A 25,789-nucleotide genomic window follows, 5' to 3' on the forward strand; every position below is an offset into this window, starting at 1 on the left:
AGTGTTCAAGGCCAGGCTGGATGGAGCTCTGAGCAATCCGGTGTAGTGGAAGGTGTCCCTGCTTATGGCAGGGGGATTGGAACTAGATGATCTTCAAAGTCCCTTCCAACCCTTACCATTCTATGATTCTATGATTCTAAGTCCATGGGACCTGATGAGGTGCATCCACGTGTCTGAGGGAACTGGCAGATAAAGTTGCTAAGCCGCTATCCATCATATTTGAGAAGTCATGGCAGTCCAGTGAAGTTCCCACTGACTGGAAAAGGGGAAACATAACCCCCATTTTTCAAAAGGGTAAAAAGGAAGACCCATGGAACTACAGGCCAGTCAGTCTCACCTCTGTGCCCAGCAAGATCATGGAGCATATTCTCCTGGGAACTATGCTAAGGCACACGGAAAATAAGGTGATTGGTGACAGCCAACATGGCTTCACTAAGGGCATATCATGCCTGAAAAATTTGGTGGCCTTCTACGATGGAGTTACTGCATTGGTGGAAAAGGGAAGAGCAACTGATGTCATCTACCTGTACTTGTGCAAAGCATTTGATACTGCCCCACAAGACTTCCATGTCTCTAAATTTGAGAGACATAGATTTGATGGATGGACCACTCAGTGGATAAGGAACTGGCTGGATGGTCGCACTCAAAGAGTTGCAGTCAACAGCTCGATGTCCCAGTGGAGACCAGTGACAAATGGCATTCCTTAGGGGTTGGTGTTGGGACCGTCACTGTTTAACATTTTTGTCGGCGACATGGACAGTGGGGTTGAGTGCACTCTCAGCAAGTTTGCCAACAAGGGCTGCGCGAACCTCATGAAATTCGACAAGGCCAAGTACAAAGTCCTGCATAAGGGTCACGGCAATCCCAAGCACAAACACAGGCTGGGTGCAGAATGGATTGAGAGCAGCCCTGAGAAGAAGGACGTGAGGGTGCTTGTTGACAAGAAGCTCAGCATGACCCGGCAATGCATGCTTGCAACCCAGAAGGCCAGCCGTGTCCTGGGCTGCATCAAAAGCAGCGTGGACAGAAGGTTAAGGGAGATGATTCTGCCTCTCTGCTCTGCTCTCATGAGACCCCACCTGGAGTCCTGCGTCCAGCTCTGGAGCCCTCAGCACAGAGAAGACATGGACCTGTTGGAGTGGGGCCAGAGGAGGGCCACAAAAATGGCCAGATGGATGGAACAGGAATGATGGCCAGACGAATGAGGAAAGGCTGAGACAGTTGCAGCTGTTCAGCCTGGAGAAGGGTCCACAGAGACCATACAGCAGCCTTCCAGTACCTGAAGGGAGCCTGCAAGCAAACTGGAGAGGGACTTTTTACAAGGGCATGTAGTGACAGGACAAGGGGTAATGGTTTTAAACTGAAAGAGGGTAGATTCAGATTAGAAAGAAATTCTTCACTATGAGGGTGATGAGGCACTGGCACAGGTTGCCCAGAGAAGGTGTGGATGCCCCCTCCTTGGAGTGTTCAAGGCCAGGCTGGATGGAGCTCTGAGCAATCTGGTGTCGTGGAAGGTGTCCCTGCTCATGGCAGGGGCATTAGAACTAGATGTTAAGGACCCTTCCAACTCAAACCGTTTTGTGTTTCTATGGTTCTATGATTAATCTTCATTAACGATTGGATCATTGGGGAAAAGTAGTATTAGAAAACACGTCAACTAGCCCTAAGTTAGTGGTTTGTCAACCAATCTATTAGGCTTTGCGCAGACTGCCTTGTAGTGAATTCATATACAAACTGGTTTTAAGAATCAGCTGAGGTGTCAACAAGCTGTGACAGCACAGTATTTACCCTATTTCTCTGAGCCAAATTAGCTTCTCTGTGGCCCCATGCAAGCACAGCAATGTACTCACATCTCAGCAGTTTATTTAGAGCTGGCGTATTGCTTCATGGTACTGCTCTGCAGATGTCCTTTAGTAAGTCTAGTGGGAACAATAACTTTTTAATATGCACTAGTTGGCCCGATGAAGGTCTTGCAAGGACAATAGCTTCCGATAGGTCAGTACAGCACATATGAAGCATGCATTGACCTATTTACTATTTCTGTAAGACTGCTGAGATCTGTAATGACACATCCTTTCATTCTACGCTACAGAAAGTAACACTGAGTTCAGGATTTAGCTGAGGTTTAAAAGATGCTTCCCCGAGGCTGATTTCAGCTTGGTAGATCATGGTAAAGGTGTTAGCCTGTGTCTATGTTGCAAAGTCCTCTTCCTAGGTGGAGGCTAGGGGTAGGCTGAGTGGTAAGGTTAACGGATCCCTTCCAGACATACCCTTGGGCTGGGGTCTCACTAATGGATAATTTTTAAATGAATATATTGCTTGAAGGGAAACCAGATATGAGTATAATGACACTGGGCACCCATACTATGCAATTTATTTGCAATGAAACTATCTGATGTACCTGGCAAGATAAAAGGAGAGCTCTGCCCGGTACCATGGCATATAAATGCAAGTGTTGACAATAGCCATTACTGAAATAAAGTCACTACCTTTCACAAACTCCTGCCAAGGTTCACTCTGATTTTTGTCAGCATCTTTCTGTGCATAACATACATTTCTAACACATTACACTCCTCAGTCTTGATATAACCCATAAATCAGTAGGCCTAGCAGTACATCTCCCCTCATATTTTCATAAAGATGAAGGGAAGTGGCTAAAAGACAAAATAAATCCTGCTAAAAATGACTGGAATGTCACCATTTTGTCGCATGATTTACCTTTGAATGATCTTGTCCTTGTTTCTATTTCCACAACCAGAACCATTTGAAGATGCCCTCAAGCACCAAACACCTGAGGCTGTGTTGAGTAAGTCCACCTCCACTGGGTGCACCAGTCCTCTTTTATCCAGAGCAGCTGACTGGACTGTAGCCGAAGACCTGAGGACAGAGCCGTGGTATCAAGGAGAGATGAGCAGGAAGGAAGCAGAGCAGCTGTTGAAGAAATGTGGAGACTTCCTCGTGAGGAAGAGTACCACAAATCCCGGCTCCTATGTGCTGACAGGCATGCACAATGGACAAGCCAAACACCTTCTTTTGGTGGATCCAGAAGGAACTGTAAGTGCTGACTCCTTGGGAACACAGAAGGTTTCTGACTCTAAGTGTGTTCTCTAAATGTGCTTAATCTTGTTTACAGCTTATTCACAACTAATCATAGGTACAGCCTCGTGTCTCTCATACGCCACCACATCCCTAATTCTCTCCCTGGCACCCAGCAGAAGACCCACCACATGATTTCCACACATTGCAAGGGAGTCTTAGGGACCTGATTCCCCAGCATGGCCAAGCTGTCGCCACCGCAGCAGGGCCCTAGTCGGAAGTCCCGTCCAAAGTCAAGTCTTCTTCAGCCAGGCTCTGAGAGAACGCGAACGTCGCCACGGGTTTTATTCCCGGCCGCCGGTAACTGAGGGCAGGCCACTCCTCTTCCTCTGCAGAGGACAGCTTTGGGTGACGGGCTCCAAACCAACCGAGAAAGCCCGCCGTCCGCAGCAGGCCAGCCCCGCCATGCCGGTCCCACGGGGCCGTGACGTGTGATGTGATGATGTGTGCCACACGAGGGCAGCCGGAGAACGCGTTTGCCTTTGGCTGGTGCCAACCACCGGGGCCCGTAGGTGAAGGACAGAGGTCCCTGTCCCACCCCCATCTTTCCCGGGGTGCCTCCAAGGGCAGCAGGAATTTGCTGACCTCCTGGCGTAGGGACCTCCTTGTTCTCCACACCTCTCCCCTCTCCTGGCCTCCTTGCGATGTGCTGTCATGGCCCAAATGGCCCTGCAGCTCCTCGGTCGGCAGGCACCTCTTGACAGCAACAGTCTCTCAATAATAATAACAACAACAACACTCTTCTGCAGCCGCACTTAGGTCATTGGGGCTGTCCGTGTGATCTGTGGGATCCTGATGTGGCCCCTGAGCAGCCCTCTCTGTGGCTCGTCGAAGCGGAGAGCCGTCGATGAAATGCCAGCGTGTGGCCAGCTGCAGCAGCGTGCCAGCGGCTTTGCATTTCCTTCTGCGTGGCCTTGGCGCGATCGTTTGTAAAAACCAGTTCACACCAAGGCTGCCTGAAAATTAATTGCACTCACAGATTACCCGGCGACACGTTAGAGCCATTATGGGTGTGTTTTCAGAGCAGAGCTAATTGTCCAGTTGCTTCTGCTCTCATCCAGCTGACAAAAACCCCCAAAAGATCTCTAGTTCAGGTAAGGGATGCTTAAAATGGAGGACTGCAGGATGTTTGCTGGATTTAGAATTAGGGCTTGAACTCTGGTGATGGCAGAGCGTATTGCCTACGGTGGGAAAACTCAGCTGAGTGGACTGGGGTATCTGAATACAGATAAGGCAAGTCACTACTATTTTAAAGGTATCTTTCATTTTGAAAATGCAGCTTTGAATAATTACAGAAAGTGATGTTTCAAAGCAGTGTTTCAGAAATTGGGAGGGCCTGTTGGCTTTCTTCAGTGACGTAGCTACACGTGGACTGAGTAGATAGCATCATTTGCCATCGTAGCTGTTTGTTTCTCTTTTTGCCCTGTGATATCCTGTGCTAAGCATCTGGCAGTTTTGCCAGAACTTAATGATGAAGACTGAAATATTTCAAGCGAGGTGCTCACCACAGCATAACCTGGCTTTGGAAAGTTTTAACAAAATTTCTTCTCTCTTTCTGAGAAAAGTTCAAGGAAAACAGACAACACGGCTCACTTCAGAGCAGTGTTCACAGGCTTTTACAGAATCACAGAATGGTAGGGGTTGGAAGGGACCTCTGTGGGTCATGTAGTCCAACCCCCCTGCCAAAGCAGGGTCACCTACAGCAGGCTGCACAGGACCTTGTCCAGGCGGGTCTTGAATATCTCCAGAGAAGGAGACTCCACAACCTCCCTGGGCAGCCTGTTCCAGTGCTCCGTCACCCTCGGAGGGAAGAAGTTCTTCCTCATGTTCAGACAGAACTTCCTGTGGTTCAGTTTGTACCCATTGACCCTTGTCCTGTCGCTGGGCACCACTGAAAAGAGCTTGGCCCCATCCTCCTGACACCCACCCTTGAGATATTTGTAAGTATATATTAGGTCCCCTCGCAGCCTTCTCTTCTTCAGGCTGAACAAGCCCAGCTCCCTCAGCCTCTCCTCGTAGAAGAGATGCTCCAGTCCCCTCACCATCCTCGTAGCCCTCCGCTGGATACTCTCCAGGAAGTGCTGCTTGAAGCAGCGTAAACCCATCCCAATACAAAGCTTTACTGCAGCATGACATTTGCTTGAGAGGACCTCTGCTCTGCCTGTGGAAGTTGTATGCCTAACGTTTTTAAACATACGAAGGAAATGTTCCATGAAGATGTGGTTAAATAATTGAACACTGGTTTGCAACATAGATTAGTTTTGGGGCTGTCCTGATTTTTGACTGTTTTACCTTGCAATATCAATTTCCTCTTATCATGGGTATTATAATTTACTTAGCAGGATGCCAGTGCAGAGGGCTGGTAAATGGTCTATATAAATGGCGTACCATGCTGCACGGGGCAAACCCAAGCCAAGCACATATGGTGGCTGGATTGCTTTCAGGGAAGGGAATTTTCCAGCACCTGAAGAAGAAGGTCTTTGTTACCGAAAGCACAAAGGTGCTGAGGTGCATGGAGAAGAGCTGGGTTCTGGCATCTCTGGAGGGAGATCTCTTTCTAATGAAAAAGGTGAAATCACTTAAAGCAAGCAGGTGGTCTCTTGAAAATTTGATCTAAAAATCCTACTTATAGTGAAACAAAATGTGATAAAGTTTTCAAGCAGATCTATTCAGAAAGAGTAAGAGGTAGCATGCAAGGTACCTGTTGGGAGAGAATTGAGGGAGTAAGAGAAAAACTCCAGAAATGCCAAATTTCCACTGAATTGATGGGGAGAGGGATCAGTCTCTAAAACATGATTAACTCTGTCATTTTATTCTTAGAGAATTTTAGTGCAAATTTAAGGGGAAAAGTTGTTTGCTCTTTAATCTATCTTCTTGTATCCTTTTTTTGAAGGTTCGTACAAAAGATCGTGTCTTTGACAGCATAAGTCATCTTATCAATCATCACCTTGAGAATAACTTGCCAATAGTTTCTTCTGGGAGTGAACTTTGCCTGCAGCAGCCTGCTGAGAGGAAACACTGATTACAGATAACTATTCTAGTTTTTGTAATTTGCACTCTAACTGGTGGAAATTGCAGATCGGAAAAAACATGTACATTAACAAAAGCGCAGCATATCCACATATATTTCACCAGTATATTTCCTTGAGGTTTAAGAAGCCCCATTTTACATGACACATTTGAAAATTCTCAATGCTTTACATAGACATGAAGTCACAGCAGAAGGCTTTCTTAAAGAGTTAATTTCAATAAAATAGTTCAGATTCTCTAATGTGAATATTGATAGTGTATATATACACGTTATATATATAAATACGGTATATATTTATATTTTTCAACTCAGTCTGTTCACAGTCTAGAACTATCTTCTGTGCCATGTGTTTTTACCGGAAGAAAAATGCCACTTGTGATTGTTCAGATAAAAATAGAATTCAGCAGTCTCAATTTCTTGAGAAAATTAATATTAGGAATCTTATTTCCGATTCTACCTAAGAAGCACAACTATGGGGATAACAGGTGGATTACGCTGGTTAACCATGGAAGGAGTCTGAATTCTGCAACTGGTATTCCAGCTCGGAAATTTAGCATAAAATGATTTTTAGAAGCATTATTCAGTGTCACTGATATCAAAAGCATTTTATCTTTCTGATGTCAAGTTTGAATTCTTATATGATGCTACTCAAAACATTTGTAACTCACTCTAACAATGATTTGGTGTGATCTTTGTGTACGAGGTGTGTGCATTTGATTTTTCTAACTATATTATAACAATATTCTGTAACTTTAATTTATTAACTTGAGTGCTAAGGTTATTTATAAATAGTTCTCTGCTTATGGTGAAGATCTAGGTGTCCTTGACTACCAGTCTTCAATGAGATGTTACATACTGATTAGCCAAGTTCAGATAACTTGTGTTTTATAGGTTTAATGCAAGATGTACCTGGTTGGTCAAAGACATATCTGAAAAACCTTTTCTTCTTATAAACAGTGAAAACTATCATGACTCAGTGGTCAGTTTTGCAAATGATATCATTTGCATTTACCTACCAAAGCATAACTTGACTATGGCCTTCAGCAAGTTACAGGTACTGCAAATATAGTGCTTTTCTCTAAATATCTAGTCGAAAAATACACATACACTAAAGATGCATTTCTGGCAGAAATGACCTTGGCTTTTGATACTGGGGAATGTTTTAAGGAAGTTTACACTATCCAAATGCAAGCACTGTATGAAGTTATTTTCCTATTTTATGAAGCTTATCAAGAGCCAAATTCAATAGACACAGTTCCTGTAAAGGCAAAGTTTGTGCCAGAGTCAGGATTTAGCCTTCAGCGTTCCAAGGTCTTTTCTAGCACCAGTATCTCAGATCAAATCTTTGGACTTGATTCATAAAGGTCAAGATTCATCAGGATAAGTCTAGGCTAAGCACCTGCCTATCCTGAAGTAGACAATACTTAAATCTACTTAAAACTAGATTTGTTTTTCAGAATTTGCTAAGTTTAAAAATTTGTCAAATTGCAACCAAACTGACTAAAGTATTCACTTAGGATCCATTCAGGTAGGATCATTATATTAAAATTCTGAAATAATTTTCTTGTACCTTCTGCTTTGAAATATAGTGAAGTTGCAACTTGGGAAGTTTGGGTTTGGTTGATCTCAAGAATGAAAAGGATCGAGGCGCTTAAGACTAATCACGGGATGCATGCAATAAAAATACACTTGATTCTGTAGTCAAGACGTTCAGAAGCTGAACAAACACATTAGAGAGCAAAATGCTTCTGAGTAATTTTATTGCAGATAGATAGTTATTAGTTGATATTTCTAGGTCTAGGTGGGAGCTGAGAGCAAATGAAAGGAATTAAATGCTGCATTGCAACCCAAATTAGTATGGCACTGAGGTTAGTGGAATTCTTAAAATTTGGGTTGTCCTTTTACCAGGTTGGAAATTGCAAGGGAAGGTGATGAGATCTTATACCCTAAAGCAGTATCCATAAAAGTGACTTTATTTAAGAGCATCCATGGCTCACCATATTCCAGTTTGAAGTATCTCAGTTGCCACCTTTTTTGTCTTATATAACACTTGTCATTCCATGCTCCTACCTCCCAACAGCCATGTCCTGGAAAGTTTTTAGCGTGATATCACTAACTACAAGAGAACACCTCTTTTGTTGTACATCAGTAAGAGCCAGGGACCTAACTCCCTTAGGTGCCTTCAAAAATCCCACCTGCTGCCTGTGTCTGTTTCAGATTCCTGTATATCCTTTTAGTGTATGCCTGGAAAATTGTGAGAAGATATGGATGCATGAACAATGGCAGTAAACATACAGAGAAATAAGCATCAGGTTTTTTTCACCGTTGTCCTAGCTGTAGCTTTAATAATGTAGCAGCCACCTAGCTGGATGTTTTGGAAATTAAAGCAGGTGGCAAGGAGACACAAAATGAAACAACTTGACAGAAATAATAAATTCCCCAGATTACATTTCACAAACTCTGTCTCCAGGAAAATGTGGCTATTTTAAGCTGCTCTGTCAGCGCAGCCAACTTGCCCATTGAGGATGCGAAGGTTACACATAGCTTGACCAGATGCAGTTTGGTCCGAGGTACTGGTAGCGCCTCTGGGTTGCCACAGTATCCTGCTGCCGCAGTGGGCCAGGAGATCCCATCTGGCAAGGCGTGATGATCCAGAGGCTTATTCTAAGTCACTGTGAACCAAACGATCTCAAAGCTGTCCAGAAGGAAGGGCATGTGGGCCAATCAATGCTCCTTATGTGGATCCTGCCATTGCTTTTTGTCACTGTCACGCTGGTAGATTTGGCTTTCTCCTATATGAAAATGTTATGAAAACTATACAGCCATTTGTACAGCAGTTCCAAGCCTATTGTCATTAGAGTCAAAGACCATTTTACACTGAGCTCAGCAGGAGCAAATGGAACCTGCTAGAGAGGCAGGGCTCATTTCTGTGAGGAGCCAACGCTGCCAGCACTTTAAGAGATGTAGAAGTTATGAGATGGGCTCAAATGCTGTGTGATTGGCTGAAAAGCAGACAGCTGACAGCATAATTTCAGTCTTTTAATGTTTGCCTTTGGTCTGGAGTCCCCCCACCATTTGTTTTTATTCTCTTTTATGTAATCCCAAAGCCTAGACACTTGCTGGTGATAATTCAGTACCATGACTTCAAGAACTGGGACTTTACTGAAAGAACAAATTTACTACATAGATACAACAGAAAACACTGAGATTAGACAATATTATGGTATCCTTTGATACTTTCTCAGAAGACAGCTGAGAAGTTAGAACTGAAACTCTAAGTATCCTACAAGACTGTCTACATTGATTGCAAGTCCTTCAGATTATCAGTTTTAATTCCAGTTGTGTTACAACTATGTGAACTATGGTCAATGAAAATGCATTCGATTCCTTTAAACAAAGAGCCTTCAAAAGTGAACCAAATGCTTCTGACTAATTTTATCACAGATCTATAGTAATTATTAGGATAATAAAATTTTCCAGTGAGGCTCGCAGTGACAGATTGGACATTGAGACACAGTCATGTTCCCAAACTTCCAGTTATTTCAGAACCTTCAGAAGCAATGAAACCTCAGACTTAGAAAATGTGATTCGAACACTGAATTACCTTCTGGCTTCAGTGGGAGTTTGCTCAGTGTGAGGACTCCCAGGTTCCCTTCCCTAATGCAAGAAGAGGACGTCCAAATTGGCCATGCCTGGGTGAAGACCATAGGCAGACATGCAATTTCCGTGGCTTACTGCCTCCCTCCCTGCCCAGAGCTTTGCATACACAGTGAGGATAGACAGTTATACAGTAGCTTCCCTTCACTTCACATCCTTGTCGTGAGACCCCAGTCGGCAAGTAAGGATCAGACAGCCGCTCACTCACTCCCCCTCTCCCCTGCTGTGGGATGGGGAGAAGAATAGGAAAAAGTAAAAAGTCATGGGCTGAGATAAAGATAGTTTAATAGGAAAGCAAACGAAGGACATAATAATAGTAGTAATAATAATATATGCAGAAAAGAAGTGATGCTCAAATGCAATTGCTCACCACCTGATGAACAATACCCAGCCCATCTCTGAGCAGTGATTGCTGCCACCTTTGCCAGCTCCCCTAGCTTATACACTGCACACAATGTTGTATGGCATAGAATATCCCTTTGGCCAGTCTGGGTCAGCTGTCCTGGCTGTGTCCCCTCCCAGCTTCCCGCAAACCTTGTAGGCCAGGCTAGTGTAGAGAAGCTGAAAAGTCCTTGACTGCCTAGTGACAACTACAAACATCAGTATGTTATCAACATTATTTTCATCCCAAATCCAAAACACAGCACTACACCAGCTACCAGAAAGAAAAATAACTCTGTTCCAGCCAAAACCAGGACAATCCTACAGGGTTCACAATGGGAGATAACGCCAGTTCTGCCAGAAACTTCTTTGCCACACATGTTCAATACAAGCTTGAACAAAGGACATAGTATGGGACCAAGATTTGAGCGCAACATATGCACTGTCACCGGAGGAAAATGCTCACTAGAAGTCTGGTAAATGTCATCTGCCAGCACTAAACTGCCTATATCCTGGGTTCATTCTTTTTCTCCTTTGTGGAATAATATGCTCACATTTCTTATCATCGTGGTCCCCAGGCATCATGCTGTGCGGTAAGATGAGGAGAATTTATAAAATTTATACCACAGTGTGATTGCTGCTGGCACATCAAGTGCCAGATGCCAGATACAATGTATTCACAATAGAATTGATGCATATTTAGATATTTGTAAGTAGCAAATGCTCCTTTTGAAAACTAGCAGAGTTTTGCAGCCTCCAGGAAATTTACAGCTCTAAAGGGGAAATTTGGAACTTGTGAATGTTCTGACAACAGGTTACAAAACCTGCTTTCAAGCTTTCGTTCTTAGCATCCAGTGTCTATCTGAAGTGGCAGAACCAAGAGTTTATATTAAGTAAACCACATTTGCATAAACAAAGGCTAAGCTGAAGTAACAGACACACTTCCCTTTTTATCTTCCAGACATTTTAAAAATATGTCTGCATAAAATCCAAAGCCAGATTTACCTTACTGTACTGTCGAAAATACGTTGATTTGCATAGTCTTTTTGCCCAGACCTAGGGCTGCACTCTCCACAAATCACTGCTTGCTCGAAACTGTCAGGATATGGGCAAATTCCCACTAAAAGCTCTGTGCTCAGCTGTACTTAACTCTGCTCGCTCGCACACAGTGTCTGTGGACCTTCCTCACATCTGCATTGGATGCAGCTGGAACAAGGGCAGGCCTGTGGAAAAGATAACACGGACATACACTTCGCCTGCAGTTAGCCAGAGGCTTGGATAGGGAGTGAAAAGCTGTCGTGGGAGAGAAAACCCCAAGGATGAGAAATGTGCAGCCTGGAAACACGAACCAGTAGGTATATAAGCCACTAACGAGAATAGACAGCTGTCACCAAATTATAAACACGCTAATTGGTTGACAGGGTTAAAGCAGAACCTCTGGGGAGGGGAACTGCAAAATACTTAGGCAATGCCTACGGCTTGTCTCAAATTTTTGAGACATTTATGTTCATAAGCCCTAATCTGTTCCACTGCACCCTCCAATATAAATAAGCATCTTGCATGGCTTCCACTGAGAAAAAGCAGGGCTTTTTTTTTTGTCTCAGTAAAGGGGATAAGATTTCAGAGCTACGCATTTCCAGCAAAAGCACCATATAGGGGAAAAGCTAAATAAAGAATGTTTAAACCTTGTTTGGCAACAGAACAGGCCGTGGAAACCAAAGGAAGAAAGAAGCTAAAGCTACCCCACTTCATGGGAGACATGAAGACTCAGAAAAGGAGAGTAGCCTGAGATTTTGAGATTAACATGCAGATTTACATTTTTCATCATGAAGGTCAAATAACGTACAGGCCAAATGACAGCTTTTTCCAGCAGTTCTCCTTTCTCTTCCATGAGGCAAAAACCACCAAACACAACCAGGCAAATAGTCATTCAAAATTAGCGAAATTTTTTTATTAAATGAAGAATGTAAAGATTATAATTGATATATATTTGTATCCTTTGTGGCTGGATTGGTGTGATAACTGCTTCTCAGTGAAGTCCTGCAGAGTTAAACCTCGAAGATGCCAGGTTTCTTTTGAGGTAAATATTTTTCTTTGCATTGTGCGGGCAGCAACAACAAAACAAAAAAGTGACTATTTTGCTGTAAAAGGGAGTTTGACTGTACATTTGTTATTTATTAATATTTATTACTTTTAGAAACATTTTTAACTGAGAATTGCAGGAAAAATAATGTATGTGGAAATATTGTGATCATTTATATTCCCAATGACTTTTGTGAATCTCAAGTTTTTGCCTGTCTGCTGATTGTGGTATTCTGGTTATAGAGGCGAATTTTGTCTCTGAGGAAGTCCTTGAGCAACACAATTTGGAATATAAGTGTCATGCAACTGTTTTCTGATTATTCAGTTTGTATATGATTAACCAAAGTAATAAAATAATGAGCACTACTCTGAAATCGAAATGCATGTAAAGTGGGTTTGAGTCTGTTCTCCTATGCCCAGGGTCCTTAGTGGCTTGTTTTTTGTTTTATTTACCTGAAGGGATACCCATTGTGTAGCATTTTGTATACCTGTATACCTGTTGAAATTCTACACAGCTTACCTGGATACTGAACATTAATACATCAATGAACACCCATCTCAGCAGAAACAGGGATGAAAAACGTCAAGAGGACCAAACGGCACATAGGGAGTTTCACCTCAGTTACACTGACTTTATATCAGAGGAGGTCCACTTACTTCAACAGAGGCAACACTGATTTCCACAAGTTCATTTTCAACAAATACCATTTCAAGATGCAAGTAATCACTCGTACAGGTCCTCTTTGTGGGCCATATGATGCCCTCTCCTGAAAACATAGCTTTCCTGCTCGGCACACTGAATAGGTGAGGGTAGCCAAAGGTAGCCAACTCCATGGTCTTTCCATGGAGAGTGACTGCAAGGAAAAGATCCATGCATGAGCAGCTGTTTACTGTACCATGGAGAGTAGAAAGGCTCCACAACAGAAGGAAGCTTAGCTGGGCTGATATTTCCCAAATCCTCTTCCTCCAATGCCCAAGTGTCTCCATGCAAAGGCCCTTCCCTCCTACCCACTTGGAGAAAAGCTGAGCCCAGAGATGCCCTGGGAAGTTATGTTGCTCTTGCGGAGAAGAAATGCAGCTCTGAAGGCAGCATGGGCACCAGCACACCTCTGCATGCCCTGGCATAGTGCCTCCAGCCTGCTGAAGGCAGCATGGGCACCAGCACACCTCTGCATGCCCGTGCATGGTGTTTCCACACCACTTTATGCGCCAGGAGGCCTCAGGGCTGTGGCAAGCCTCACAGCTCAATGCTAGCCAAGCAGAAACCCCTGATCACTGCTGCCGTGCCTGCCCCCATGAGTTTTGCCAGGAGAAGGGAGTGTCCCCAGGCCTGGGTTGGCCGTGGGGGTCCACAGCTCCCAGCAAAGTCAAGGGGCCGAGCTGTGCCCTTGGTTGTGTTGGTCAGTTCAGTGACACTACCCAGGGCGGATGCCAGTGTAGCTCTGCTTAGCAGGGGCTGACGGGCAGCTCTCAGGTCCACAGCTTTTTGGACTTTATGCACAGGTGTGTTGTCCATTTCCTTACTAGAGCAGCTGGAAACGACAAACCTCGTAGGCAGCACGACATCCTAATTGCAGTCGGTCCTTGTAAAATGTGCCTTTGCAAGGGAGCTGCACACGGCGCTGCTGGAGCAGGCATCCCTCTGAGCAAGGGAGCCAGGGGACGGAGCCTGCTCCCCAGAAAGCAGCGGCAAAGCCTTGCTCTGACTCTGGGAGTGACAGAGACAGAACCAGCTGCCTTCAGCTGCACAGCGTTCCCACAGGTACTGCTTTCAGGCACGGCACCCAGAGTTTAAACGCATGTTTTCCACAGAAGGTTTCCAAAACCTTTTTTAAAATTCTTTGGAAAACGACTGCTACACAACAACTTCGGTTCAAAGGTTTGAGATTTAATTAAAAGTTTTCAAAATGTTTATGGTACCTAATGAGTTGAAAATACTCTGTAAGGCTGTTGGCAATAAAAGACTCTTGGAAAGCATCTTGTGAAATCTTTTTCTCCTTAGGTGATTTGATTTGCATCTCTTTTGTAATCCAAAACCAAAATAAATATTCCAATCCATGAAATACTAGGAATGAAATGTTAGTCTCCTTTGTAGCTTTTGCTCCATGCAAAACCAGTTGGGAAAAGGAGACCTGATTCAGTTTCTCATATGCTCAAATCAGTCTAGGTGATAAAAAACTTGGATTCTGGGATGTATTTCAAGGAATTTTCTAGTATCTTAGAGTGAAAGAAGCTACTCTCCATATTTTTCCGGCTTCAAGGACAGGACATCTACCTGGTTGTTTATAGTCCACTGCTGTTAAGTCCTTGCTTGTCCTACTTTAAAATACTGCTCTGAAATCTTCCACAGTCTGTGCTTTACCTAACACGTCCCAGTGGGATGTACCCAGTGAAGACTGTATCCACAACAGCTTTTTTCTCTTCAGTCGTAAGTACTTTGTAAATTGTATTATCAGTGTTACATGTGAACCCATGAAACTTAGGAGCCTGCTTCAAGTACAGCAGGGTAGTGAACTAACAAAATATCCCCACAGCTCCAAAATAAGAGAAGGAAATCAAAGCAGAGTGACAGGTTTTTGTACTGACATGCAATCACATGGCCTCTAACAGCAGAGTTGCTTGCATTACTTGTACCTTGCATCAAGTCTGACAATAGCTAAAGCTAGAATCCAGATGTTAAAACTCACCTTTATGTGCATGTTCTTGGACTTTGGCTATTAAAAATGTTCATTTTTTTTCACCTAAATACAGCGAATCATGTAACATCCTTGACATGCGAGTTGGTGTGGGGTCAGCCACAATGTCTTCTTAAACTGTTGTGTTGCTAAGGCCTTTCTGCTCTACAATAGCAAGGAATGCTGCCACGTGCCACCACCCCACGAAATAACATTTAGAACATATTTTAGCTGGCAGTTTTCAAAGACAAAACTTCAGCTGAGAACCTTCACACTGAAAATATAGCCAAATACCACTGTAAGATCTAAAACTCTAAGCAAATCACGGCAATGCAATGTCACCAGTTCTATTTCTCACAAAGCTACAGAGCTGCTGACCCAACCTGTATCTCCAGTTCATATATCATGCTTAACTTAGTTTAGCTTTTTCTTCATCTCTAAGTGCACCGCTTTTCAATATGTTTGGTAGAAATTATTTAATATTTACTACTCTTTCACAGTTATTTCATTAAAATACAGTTTTTCTTTGTTCTTACACTTTTCTATGAACGTAAAACATTTACAAGCAGACTGTTAACTTGTAAAAGATAATCACAATGCAAACCTCTACATATTAACAGCTTTTGCTACACACATTACACAACTTCTACACTGTACATGCTTGGGAAGAGTCTAATGCTGCTGCTTTAAATGATAAAGACCAGAGTAAAGCTAAGGATGAGCTCTGTCAGGCTGTGTATTAAAAAAGCCTCAACTACTTCTGAATGTGCATAAGGCAGAGTGTGGTTTGAGACATTAAACACAAGTCTTTGAAAGAGCTCAATAAAGTCATATGCTTACATTCTTACTGAAAGACAATGGGAACTCATCTCAGAATTTCCTGTCAACCTCCACTGAAGCCTCCAGCCATAAAGTACTACTGATGAAAGTACCACGGGCCATTTCCACGGGGACTTGAAAACAGATGTTTATGAAGTCTTAACTTCTCAAAGTCTCATGGAATCCCCCTGATGCTGAACACCACCCTGTACTGAGCTTGGTAAGGCAGTGATGAACCATAAAGTTGTTTTCATATGAGTTTCTCCGGAACTGCCTCTCAAAAGAGTAAGTCTGGGGCTCCAGGAAAGTTGGAAGGTCTTCCAAACTAAACAGGCTTTCATTTCAGATCCAAGGCAGGGTCAGGTATAAATGGCCCTTCAGCCTGATCCTGCTGTACCGCATCTTCCCTCTTGTATCCGCAAAAGTGCCCGAAGATGACAAGAGTGTAAAGTCCCCTTGCCAGAAAATGGAACCTTGTCCCACTGGCTGGACCTAGTCCCAGGGAGAATTTCTAACACAATCCCATGCTGTGGTAGTGCCTGGAGAGAAAAGAAGGAAGTCCACAGGGACCCGTTTGTGGTTCATTGCTTTCTGAAATGATTCATCTCTCTTTTCAGAACTGAAGAATCTCAGCTTAGGTAGTGCATTCACAAAGTACACAGGTTTACATAGGTTTGACATACATTTTTAAATACATTGGAAATAGTAAGCAAAAATATATGCATTGAAACAGTACATACACTCGATACATGTGTATTGTTGGGTCACATTTTCACTACTTTAAATAGCGAACGTATACAGCCTCTCTCAATGGTTATTTACTACTGCTTGTTTAAAATAAGTTGTGAAATGTCACAGTGACAACTGTCATGTTGTCTTTCCCTAAACACAAAAAGTTTGAATAACAGTGGCAAAAGTAAAAATACTGCATTGATATTACATGTTAAAGTTCCTGTCAGTTAAAAGCTACTACTTCATATATTTTCAAATATCCCCATTGAAACACATTTATTTGTATAATTTGTCACCTTACACTGTATGCTGCAATACAATGTTTAGCATATTGTAAACTTTTACTGAACAACAACTTTTTAATAAGGAATTGTACAAATATACAGCTATTTATGCCACATACATATATGGCCATTAATGTAACAGCAAGATACATATAGAGAACTATAATCACCAACATACGTAACGAATTTTTCTCCTACTCGGCAATAATCGGGCTCCTTTTCTCACCGTCAGCAGTGTTTAGTGAGTGCTGAAGAGTCCAACAGGTTTTCTTGATGCCTCGGAAGATCAGGCAGTGCCCAACGCAGCCTCATCACGCAATGCCATTGTGGCACACAATGTCACTGGATGTGCATGGACTCTGTCCTGGCTGTTGGGCAGCATGAAAGGTTTTTTTCTGAATCAGGTGTGTTACTGAACGAACACCCAAAGCAAATGATTGGTGATAAATAAATCCTCAAAGTTAAGCGAGTAGTTAGTGTTTTCCCCTGTGACTTACGTGCATGAATGCTTAAACTACACTTGTCTTTAAAAGCCACAGAAAAGTACTTGTCTTGACGAGTCCTTTACTTGCAGAAGTTTCCGTTGTGAAATGAAGATTCATTTTTCTCAGCAATACATGAGGGAACATTCATCGGTGGGAAATCTTCCTTTGGCTTCTGGGTATTGCTGCTGCTGGATTTACTTCGGCTGTGATCTGGCGTGGGCTGAATAGGCAAAGATCTGGCCACCTTGGATTTCACCAGACAGCCACAAACAAGGCGAAAGAAAGCCCGACGCATTTCCTTACTGGCCAGCGTGTAGATGATGGGGTTCATTGCAGAATTGATGACCGCCAGAGCAATAAACCAGCTGGCTTTGTACAAGACAGAGCACTCCTTGACCCTGCAGGCCACGTCGATGAGGAACAGGATAAACAGTGGAGACCAACAGGCAATGAAGACACTAACAACGATCACGACAGTCCTAAGCAGCGCCATGGACCGCTCCGAGTTGTTGTGGTTAGTGACATTACGACTGCTGGACTTTACCAAGATGTAGATACGGGCATAAAGGATGACGATGGCAACCAAAATGGCTATGAAGATGCTAATGCAGAACACAACATACTTCTTGGAGTACAGAGGCAAAATTGTTGAGCAATCTGGTAAGTTGTTTATACAGTTCCAGCCAAGGATGGGTAAGGCACCTAAGGAAATCGAAATAAGCCAGCATGTACCAATGAGAAGGAACACTCTGTATTTTTTATTTGCATCGTAAGGCCTCATTTTAATCATGGTCAAATGCCGCTCAATAGCTATTGCTAGTAAGCTGAAAGTGGAGGCTCCCAGGGCAACAAACATACTGCCTTCCCTAATGAACCAGATTGTGGAGGACAAGCTCAGAGTTTTCTTCCCAGACATAAGAATGTTTACCTTGTAAACAATCCCAGCTAAAAGATCACAGAGAGCTAGATTGCCAATAAAAAAGTACATGCGGTTGTGAAATTTATTGTTTTTCCATATGGCAATCAACACCATCAAGTTTTCCAGGACTATGAAACTACACAGGATCAGAAATGCAATAGTGGGCAGATCTATGTTGTCAGTTGCCTTTTCCCTTGACACAAGCTTTCCCGTGTAATTATAATGCAGTACGATCAGAGAGTCCATCTCTTCATTTGCTTGAGGGCCCACAAGAGCATCAGGTGGCACAGTAACTGCTGCCATCATTTGTTCGCCAATGCTGGACTTTTCCTCCTAGTATCACGAGAATTTAGTTCCGACAATTTTCCACAAGAGGGAGATAAAGCCACGCTCCTCCAAGCACTCCTCTGCGCAGGCGGTGGGTATCCCCAGCTCCAGCAAGCCTCGCATATTAATTCGGCAGAGCAGCTCGCAAAGCAGCCTCTGAAAATAAAAACAACAAACCAAACATCAATCTCACCTTCTTCCCATGTCACCCACGGCCCACGCGGGTGCTACAGCCACAGCATATACACCCAGGAGCCGAGAGGGACCCTGACTACGATGGGGCACCAAGGTCCAGCATTGCCACATGCTGGTCAACGTGGCTGTGGGTGGGCTGTCAGCCATGCTCTGCACAGATGCAGCTCTGCTGAGGAACTACGAGGGCAATGTGGAGAACTGCTCGTATGTCTTTCCCCCTACAAAATTTCCGTGCTGAAAGAAATGCAGAGGAGCAGTGAGAAGGATTAGCAAGGGGTCCCAGCCAGCCTCCGTCTGCACAGCAAGCGGCTCGCTCCTCCTCAGAAAGGCCTAAGTGCGTGTGGTGCTTCCAAAACACTGCCCAACCATCACTGCCTGAGCAGCAGCAAGGCAAACTCACTGCTTTCCAAGCTTGTCCCAGCTCCCCATGCAGACCTCAGGCAGCAAATAGCCTGGGAAAGTTGGTGTCAGGTCTTTATGCCAGGGTGCATGTTGCCAACGCCTAAAATAACTCCCCACCCTTAATGGTACAGAAATGTGCTATTTACAATTAAGGAGATGCTCTGAAAGCCAGTCATCATAAACCAAATCCTACTTCCCATTCAAATTAGTTAGATTTCTACTACCCTTTTAAAAATAAACACAGAAGGTCACATAACTTTTCCTTATGGTTCACTTTTTTTTCCTTTGCATATGTATACAAGGCATACATTTAATGCTTCTGGAAGAGGGGAGGAGCAAAGCACATCCCAGATGAATGTAAAGGGATTTAAAGGATGACCCACACCCTGTCTTCACTCGCTCCCTTTTCCTGGATTCCCTCCTTCAGGAAATAAGTAATAGCTGAGAAAAGCCTACAGTAAATTGACTTGAATTCTTTAGGACACTCAGGATGTTTTAGAATTATTTTCTGAGAAAATAATTTACTATTTATCCATTATTATTATCATTATTATTATTGTTGTTGTTGTTCCTGTTATTATTTCCCCATTCTAGTTCTTACGTCCAAACTACTTTGGTGAAGAGACCTGCTGGGAGAGACACATTATCCAAGAAACACAGTTGTTGCACGGTGTCCTCAGTCTTTTTTAGTCTGAAGATGTCAGCAACCAGCTCATTCATCTCCCAGAAGCAGATTTGGGCCCTTGAGTTGTTGACCGCTTTTCTGAAGCATGGTAACAGTGAAGCTCTTCAACAGAACAACTTCACCTCAGCTAAGGTTCAATCTAATTGCAATTCAGTTACAATCTGCATGCTGTTATCACAGAAACTATCACAGTCTTTCATTGTATTGGCTTATAACAAAATGCCACTGTGTCCATATGAATTGCAAGTGCTTTCCACTGTAAAATAAACAATTACATTTCACTAGAAAAGTACTTGTTAACGATAGCTCAACTAGCAATATTCACTAGACTGGCTGATGGTAGCCTCAGAGAATCATACTCGTATCACTTAACAGCACCACATGCAACAAAATAAATGATTCTGTAAGTCTTTCTCAAACAGAGTTATCATACTGTACTACCACAGGACAAATACGTTTCTTTCTGTGAAGAAAATTACATGCCAGACTTAGGACTTTATCAGCCACAGCTCAGCAGCTGTAACTGTCACGACTCTACAAAAGGCAATGGTGCTATACCAGTTCCCCTGGCTGAAGGCACGGACAATGCACTCCATCAGCAGAAATCAAACAGGGCATCCTCCACTGTTTCTAATTACTTCTCCTAAAATTATTGCAGTGAACTTAGTATCACAAAAGTAAATCTTTGCCTCTGACAGGCTAGTGGCAAGGCAATGGGGGCTGTAACATTATTATTTGCCAGAACTCTCAGGGAATGGATATCACTCACAAGCCACTTGAAAGTTAATACAAATAACAGCGTAAAAAATTAAAATCTGTTCTCTTCTGGCAGCAAGATTTCCAGGTAGCATCTTTCAGCCACACTACTTTTTTGTTCTCCTCCTGCTCTGTAGCCAGTAACTTAGAACACACATTCATTTTTTCAGTTAGAAAAATTAAAAGTTGGTTATATATTATAGTAACAAGCCAGCAGCAGCCAGATCCGGCATATCTGTGTCACTGCTTCCTGACAGCTCTACAACTCACTCCTCAAAACCTCTTTGTCTCAGCCACATACAGAGGACTAGCCATGAGCTGCAAAGTATGGACCTCAGCTCGAAATATTAAAAAAGGACCTGAAGAGCCTGTCTGTGGCATATAGTGCATTCAGCATTGCCTTGGTTAGTAACTTCAATACCCTGAGGTCCTGAGTCTCATGGAAATCAGTTTTATTCCCTCTAAAGCAAACCAGAGGATCCCTACCGCCGCACCGCCAGGTACCACTAGAAAGATAAACCCATTAGCAGTGTAGGGGCAATCTGGTGATGGCCAAAAGAGCGTTTGCTAAATTACTCAAATAAAGGCAGTGGCACAACGTCAAGAACCACAGCCACGCAGTCAACAATTCAGTTGCGTCCTTCAGCTGTTTGGCTGATCCTTGTCCTCCCTGCTCCAAGGATTCAGGGAGAAGTTGGGGTCAGCAGCGGTCACCATGGCTTGCCCCTCCTGGGAAACCTCCCTGCCCACCACCGCACTTTGGGGTTTCCACAGCAGTTAGTGTGGTCTCCTGCAGAGGTCAAGGATCCTAGCACGGTTGAGCACCCTTCCAGGTCAGAGCAGGGGCTTGCCACCACAGCTCATGTCCCTAGGGTCTACCAAGCTCTGTATGGTCCCTGTGCCACATGTGCAATGAAAAGGGCAATGCTGCGTAGTAGGCCCCCACCCCTCGATCAGCTTTATGGCAAGGCACACTTCCACTGCCCTCTCAAGCCCCACCACGCAGTGGTGCAGCCCGGGACTCAGGGCTGTACCTCTCACTAGCTCCCCAAGGATAACGCCCTGGGTAAGGCGGTTGGAGTCAATCTCCAATTTTCCTCCGGGAACGTGTAATTCCCAGTGCCAGGAGACAACACGAACTGATGTTAATGGGGATGCCAAAGGGCTTCAGCAACCATCCTCTGTACATCTCCACTACTACACTTTGGTAAGAGTCCCATGGGGAGCTGAGGGCTTTTACCATCTCATGAGTCACTGGGTACCTTACAGCTAGAAGAAATTTCTATTTTCAAAACAGTGAGCCAAACTGCTCTCAATTTTCACAATATCCTGAACTCAAAGCAACAAGTGAGAATAAAGCACAAGCGAGAACAGATTCCGCCACCTAATTCTGCCTACACAAGAGCATACAATGCTACGTGTTTGGCACACTCACGGCAGTTCAGCTGGAATCGTGTTTTCCTGCCTCCCAAATATCCACGCACGGGCTTGACTGAAGAGCCCGGACCCCCCTTCACCACCGCCCTCACCTCACGCACTGCAGTTCTCCCTGCTCTTCCACACACAGCCACATGCCTTGCCCACCAGCGACAATTATAAGAAAGGCAAAGGGAAATTCAAGAACGCGTCTCTGAAGCCAAACTTTTGTACACTTTATTTATTTTCAAAGCCTTTCCAGATGAAAAGTAAACACGTGTAATTCATCAGGCACACACCCTGGCAGCATTAAATTTAAGAACAGAAAAGGCTTTTGAGAACAGCAGCACATTTTGATACGCATTTCCACTCCGAAATTAGGCTGTGCTCGCTGCAAACGAAGTTTGGACAACAAACATCTGCTGCAGAACAATGTGTTGGACAACTCAAATAAACTTTAAAATGTTTGGTTTGGTTTTTTTTCTTTCTTTTGAAGTGAATGTGCTGGTAGCTTCCAGCCTCAGAAAAGCCTTTAACAAGCGGTTATTTTTCTTGGCTTCTGGATTTCAGACATCGGTTCGTGCTTCGCGATTCGGAGCAGCGCACACGCGTACCGCCCGCAGCAGCTCCCGGCCGGCCCGGTGCCCGCACGTCGAGGGCGGGCACCTTCCCTCATCCCCCTCACCGGCTCCCCGCGCCCCCGACCCCACCGCTCCGCTCGATAAATCCGCACCGCCGCAGCGACCCGACCTTCCCGGGGCCACCACCGCCTCGTCCGGGCCACTCCAAGAACATCCCCGACGTGCCCGCGGCGTGACCGTCCCGCTCGGGAAGCACTTACTCACGGGTCTCGGGCTCTGCCCGGCCCGCCGCCGCCCCGACCCCGTGAGCGAACCGCCGGCTCGGCGGCCCTCCCGCTCCCCGACGGCAGCCCGCGCGGCAGGCGGGGCGGCCCCGCTCCCCCAGCCCACCGCGCCCCACCCGACGGCCGCCCCGACCGGGAGAGGGGGGGAAGCGGGGGTGCGGGCAGGGCTGCGCCGGCCGAGAGGAGAAGTACCTGCCGCGTCCCCCCGCCGCTCTGCGGCCGCCGCATCCGACCTCACCGGCTGCGCGGCGCCGCTCGGCCCCCCGGGCTGCGCTGGGCCGGGCCGGGCCGGGCCGGGCGGGGCTGGGATCGCCCCGGCCCTGCCCCCGCCGCCGCTCCCCGGAGCCCGCCCCGCGCGGGTCCCCCCGCCCGCCGGCCCCTCCGGGCTCCGCTCTGCCGCCACCCCCGCCCCGCGTCCGTCCCCCCCGGCCCGCCCCCCTTCCGCCCGCCGCCACCACCCACCCGCGCCCTGTTCCCGGGGGGAAGCCCCCGCGGGGCCGGCTGCTGCCGTCGGGACACGGCCGCGGGCGAGCGGCCAGGCGCCGCGAACGGGCGGGCCGGGGTGAGCCCCGCCGCCCGGCATCTGTGACGGCCGGGGGGGAGGGAGGAGGCCCCGGGCAGCCCTGGCCCGGCCCTCGCTGCTCGCACGCCTGAAGGAGGGTCACCCCTCCTACCCCTGCGCCCCGGTTTGGCCCTGCCTGCCTGGTGATGTGGTTTTTTTGCCCTGCCTGACGATGTGATCTTCAGAGACGGGTGGCACGGGGTGAAGGGTTCAGAAGCTCGGAGGAAAAACACGGCTGCTCTGAGCCCAACCGCTGCCAGTTACCGCGTGTTCTTAGCAGGGCACCTCTTGACGGAGTTGCTGACTGAATAGCAGCAACTCAAGGAGAGCGACGGGCACGCAGATCGCCTCAGTGACGGGAGCAGCACTTTGGAAAAAGAAGTTGAAACCTGGATCCTACAACCACCTCGTTCAAACGTGCTCGTAAGATGCCTGTGGGTACAGCAAAGTTTTCTGTCAGGAAGGGATGTAATGAGCTGGCGAGCAGGAACGCTCCAACGGCCTCGCTAAGCGCAGGCAGGCGTGTAGGGTTCCCGAGTCGTCTCGCTGCAGTGTCTTCTTTGGGAGCCTCCTGCCTGGAGCTGAGCATCGTCACGCTGGGACTCATGCCATGGGCTCGGCTGTCGAGTTGCCTGCGCTGCTGCTCGGTAGAGAAGAAAAGTCCTGAGAGAAAGCAGAACTAGGCTTTTTATAGCCAGACGTTTAGGCTGATGTAGCAGAACAGGCTCATCTGCTGAAGATGAGTAATAAAAGTCTTCTGGTTTAGGACCTTGATAGGAAATAAGCACTGCACAGGGCAAAATGCTGGTAAAATCACCTTGAAGCTGATGGACACAAAGGTTACGGCCCTACTTAGCTATGGATAGGGCTATACATGTGGTGGTCCTGGCCTGATCTCCTCACCTCCCATCACTTGCGCTTTATAAAAGCTGCTCTCTTCTGTGGAAGGGGAGAGGAGTGGGAAACTTTCATACCACATAAGGGGGCCTACAGGAAGGATGGAGAGGGTCTTTTTACAAGGGTGTGTAGTGATAGGACAAGGGGGAACAGCTTTAAACTAAAAGAGGGCAGATTTAGATTAGATGTTAGGCAGAAATTCTTCATGATGGGGGTGGTGAGGCAGTGGTATAGGTTGTCCAGAGAAGATGTGGCTGCCCCCCCCGGAAGTGTTCAAGGCCAGGCTGGATGGAGCTCTGAGCAACCTGGTCTAGTGGAAGGTGTCCCTGCTCGTGGCAGGGGGTTTGGAACCAGATGATCTTTAAGATCCCTTCCAACCCAAACCATGCTAAGATTCTATGATTCTATAAAAGCACACACTGCTTTTCGGCAGAGGGGACCCCGGGTCTGTGAATTGGTGCTCTCACATGACACAGGAAAGCCTTGTCCAACAGTTTCCCTGCAAACCACCCTGGGGAGCTCTGCAGTTCTCCTGGTAACCGCTTGCCACTTGTCGTCAAGGCCAGTTCTTGCAGACCAGACGTTTTAGTCAGCAGCCTCTGGCCTTGCTCTGTGTCCTGCTATTGTTCCTTGTTATTTTCCCTGTATCCTTGTTTTTATTTTACTACCTTTTGGCTACTTGGAGAAGGAAGGCAGAAGAAACGGTCGTTCTGGTCAGATTATAGTAGGTGAGGGGACGAGAAACTGCCACAAGAAAAGCTTTTTGGCAATGGCGCCAGGAGGTGGCAAACTGCGCCCTGCTGCCTGTGATGGGTTTGATTTGCCTTCCTCGTTTGGGCTTGCCACCAGTCCGCAGCCCACAGCAAGGCCCCACTGGAGTACAAGGAGATCACTTTCTTCTGCAGGGGTGCATGAGTGGGCAGCGGCGCATGGATGGCGCAGACCAGACGTTACCTCTGAGATCTTTAATGGTGGCATCTGACATGGTGGTGTCCGAAAGCCCCTCGAGCAATGCAGTACCACCAGTGAGCGCAGGGGTCCCACGCCCCAGCTCTCCTCTCCATCGTGGGAAACAGACCTCAGCCACGGCCGTGCCAGAGGTGTGCCCGGCTTGTCAGCAGTCACCGTCGGCGAGCTCAGCCTGCTCGGCAATAGCTGACGCAACCCTCAGGTTCATTTCTGAACATCACACAGCAGCCTGTGAGACGCACGTACCATACTCAGCGTTCCCCTGAAGCTCTCGACCTTGTTGTAGTACTCTTAAAAGAAATTATATTTCTGTGGGGTAAAAAGATTAATGACCAGGTAAGAGACAGAAAGTGAAGGACAGGAACAATGATCAGTTTTCATAGCTGCTGGAGGTTGACAGTTGAATTTCCTCAGGATGAGGAGTCTGTTCTGCCCTGGAAATTCTTGACTGAGTGGGCAAACAGGATGAATAACGGAAGAGCATTATTTGCTGATGTTACTGGGGGTACTTGACAGTGAAACTGAAACTGAGGACAAGAAGTTGCTGAGACCTA

At 45.8% G+C, this 25,789-nt stretch overlaps 2 protein-coding genes across 3 annotated transcripts in view; one reads left to right on the forward strand and one right to left on the reverse strand.

The window, feature by feature from the left end:
- Window positions 1-13,446, forward strand: part of SHC3 (SHC adaptor protein 3) — a 71,690-nt gene extending 58,244 nt beyond the window's left edge. The window contains exons 11-12 of the mRNA XM_009936690.2: window positions 2,759-3,054; window positions 5,990-13,446. Of these exons, the coding sequence (XP_009934992.1) occupies window positions 2,759-3,054; window positions 5,990-6,118 (425 nt within the window). The 3' untranslated portion in view covers window positions 6,119-13,446. The remainder of the gene's footprint in view (window positions 1-2,758; window positions 3,055-5,989) is intronic.
- A 474-nt stretch (window positions 13,447-13,920) lies between these two features.
- S1PR3 (sphingosine-1-phosphate receptor 3) lies at window positions 13,921-23,086 on the reverse strand. 2 transcript variants are annotated; one of them, XM_075447125.1, is made up of 2 exons: window positions 23,000-23,086; window positions 13,921-18,644 (listed from the first exon to the last, which is right to left on the reverse strand). In XM_075447125.1, exon 2 carries the CDS (start codon window positions 18,465-18,467, stop codon window positions 17,322-17,324), a length of 1,146 nt encoding a protein of 381 aa, XP_075303240.1. In that variant the 5' UTR covers window positions 18,468-18,644; window positions 23,000-23,086; the 3' UTR covers window positions 13,921-17,321. The 2 variants fall into 2 exon arrangements, with proteins under 2 accessions (XP_075303240.1, XP_075303241.1); XM_075447126.1 differs by lacking the exon at window positions 23,000-23,086 and adding an exon at window positions 22,784-22,869.
- Window positions 23,087-25,789: the final 2,703 nt, after the last annotated feature.

The sequence above is a fragment of the Opisthocomus hoazin genome, chromosome Z, assembly GCF_030867145.1.
Source record: "Opisthocomus hoazin isolate bOpiHoa1 chromosome Z, bOpiHoa1.hap1, whole genome shotgun sequence".
Classification (NCBI taxonomy): Eukaryota; Metazoa; Chordata; class Aves; order Opisthocomiformes; family Opisthocomidae; genus Opisthocomus; species Opisthocomus hoazin.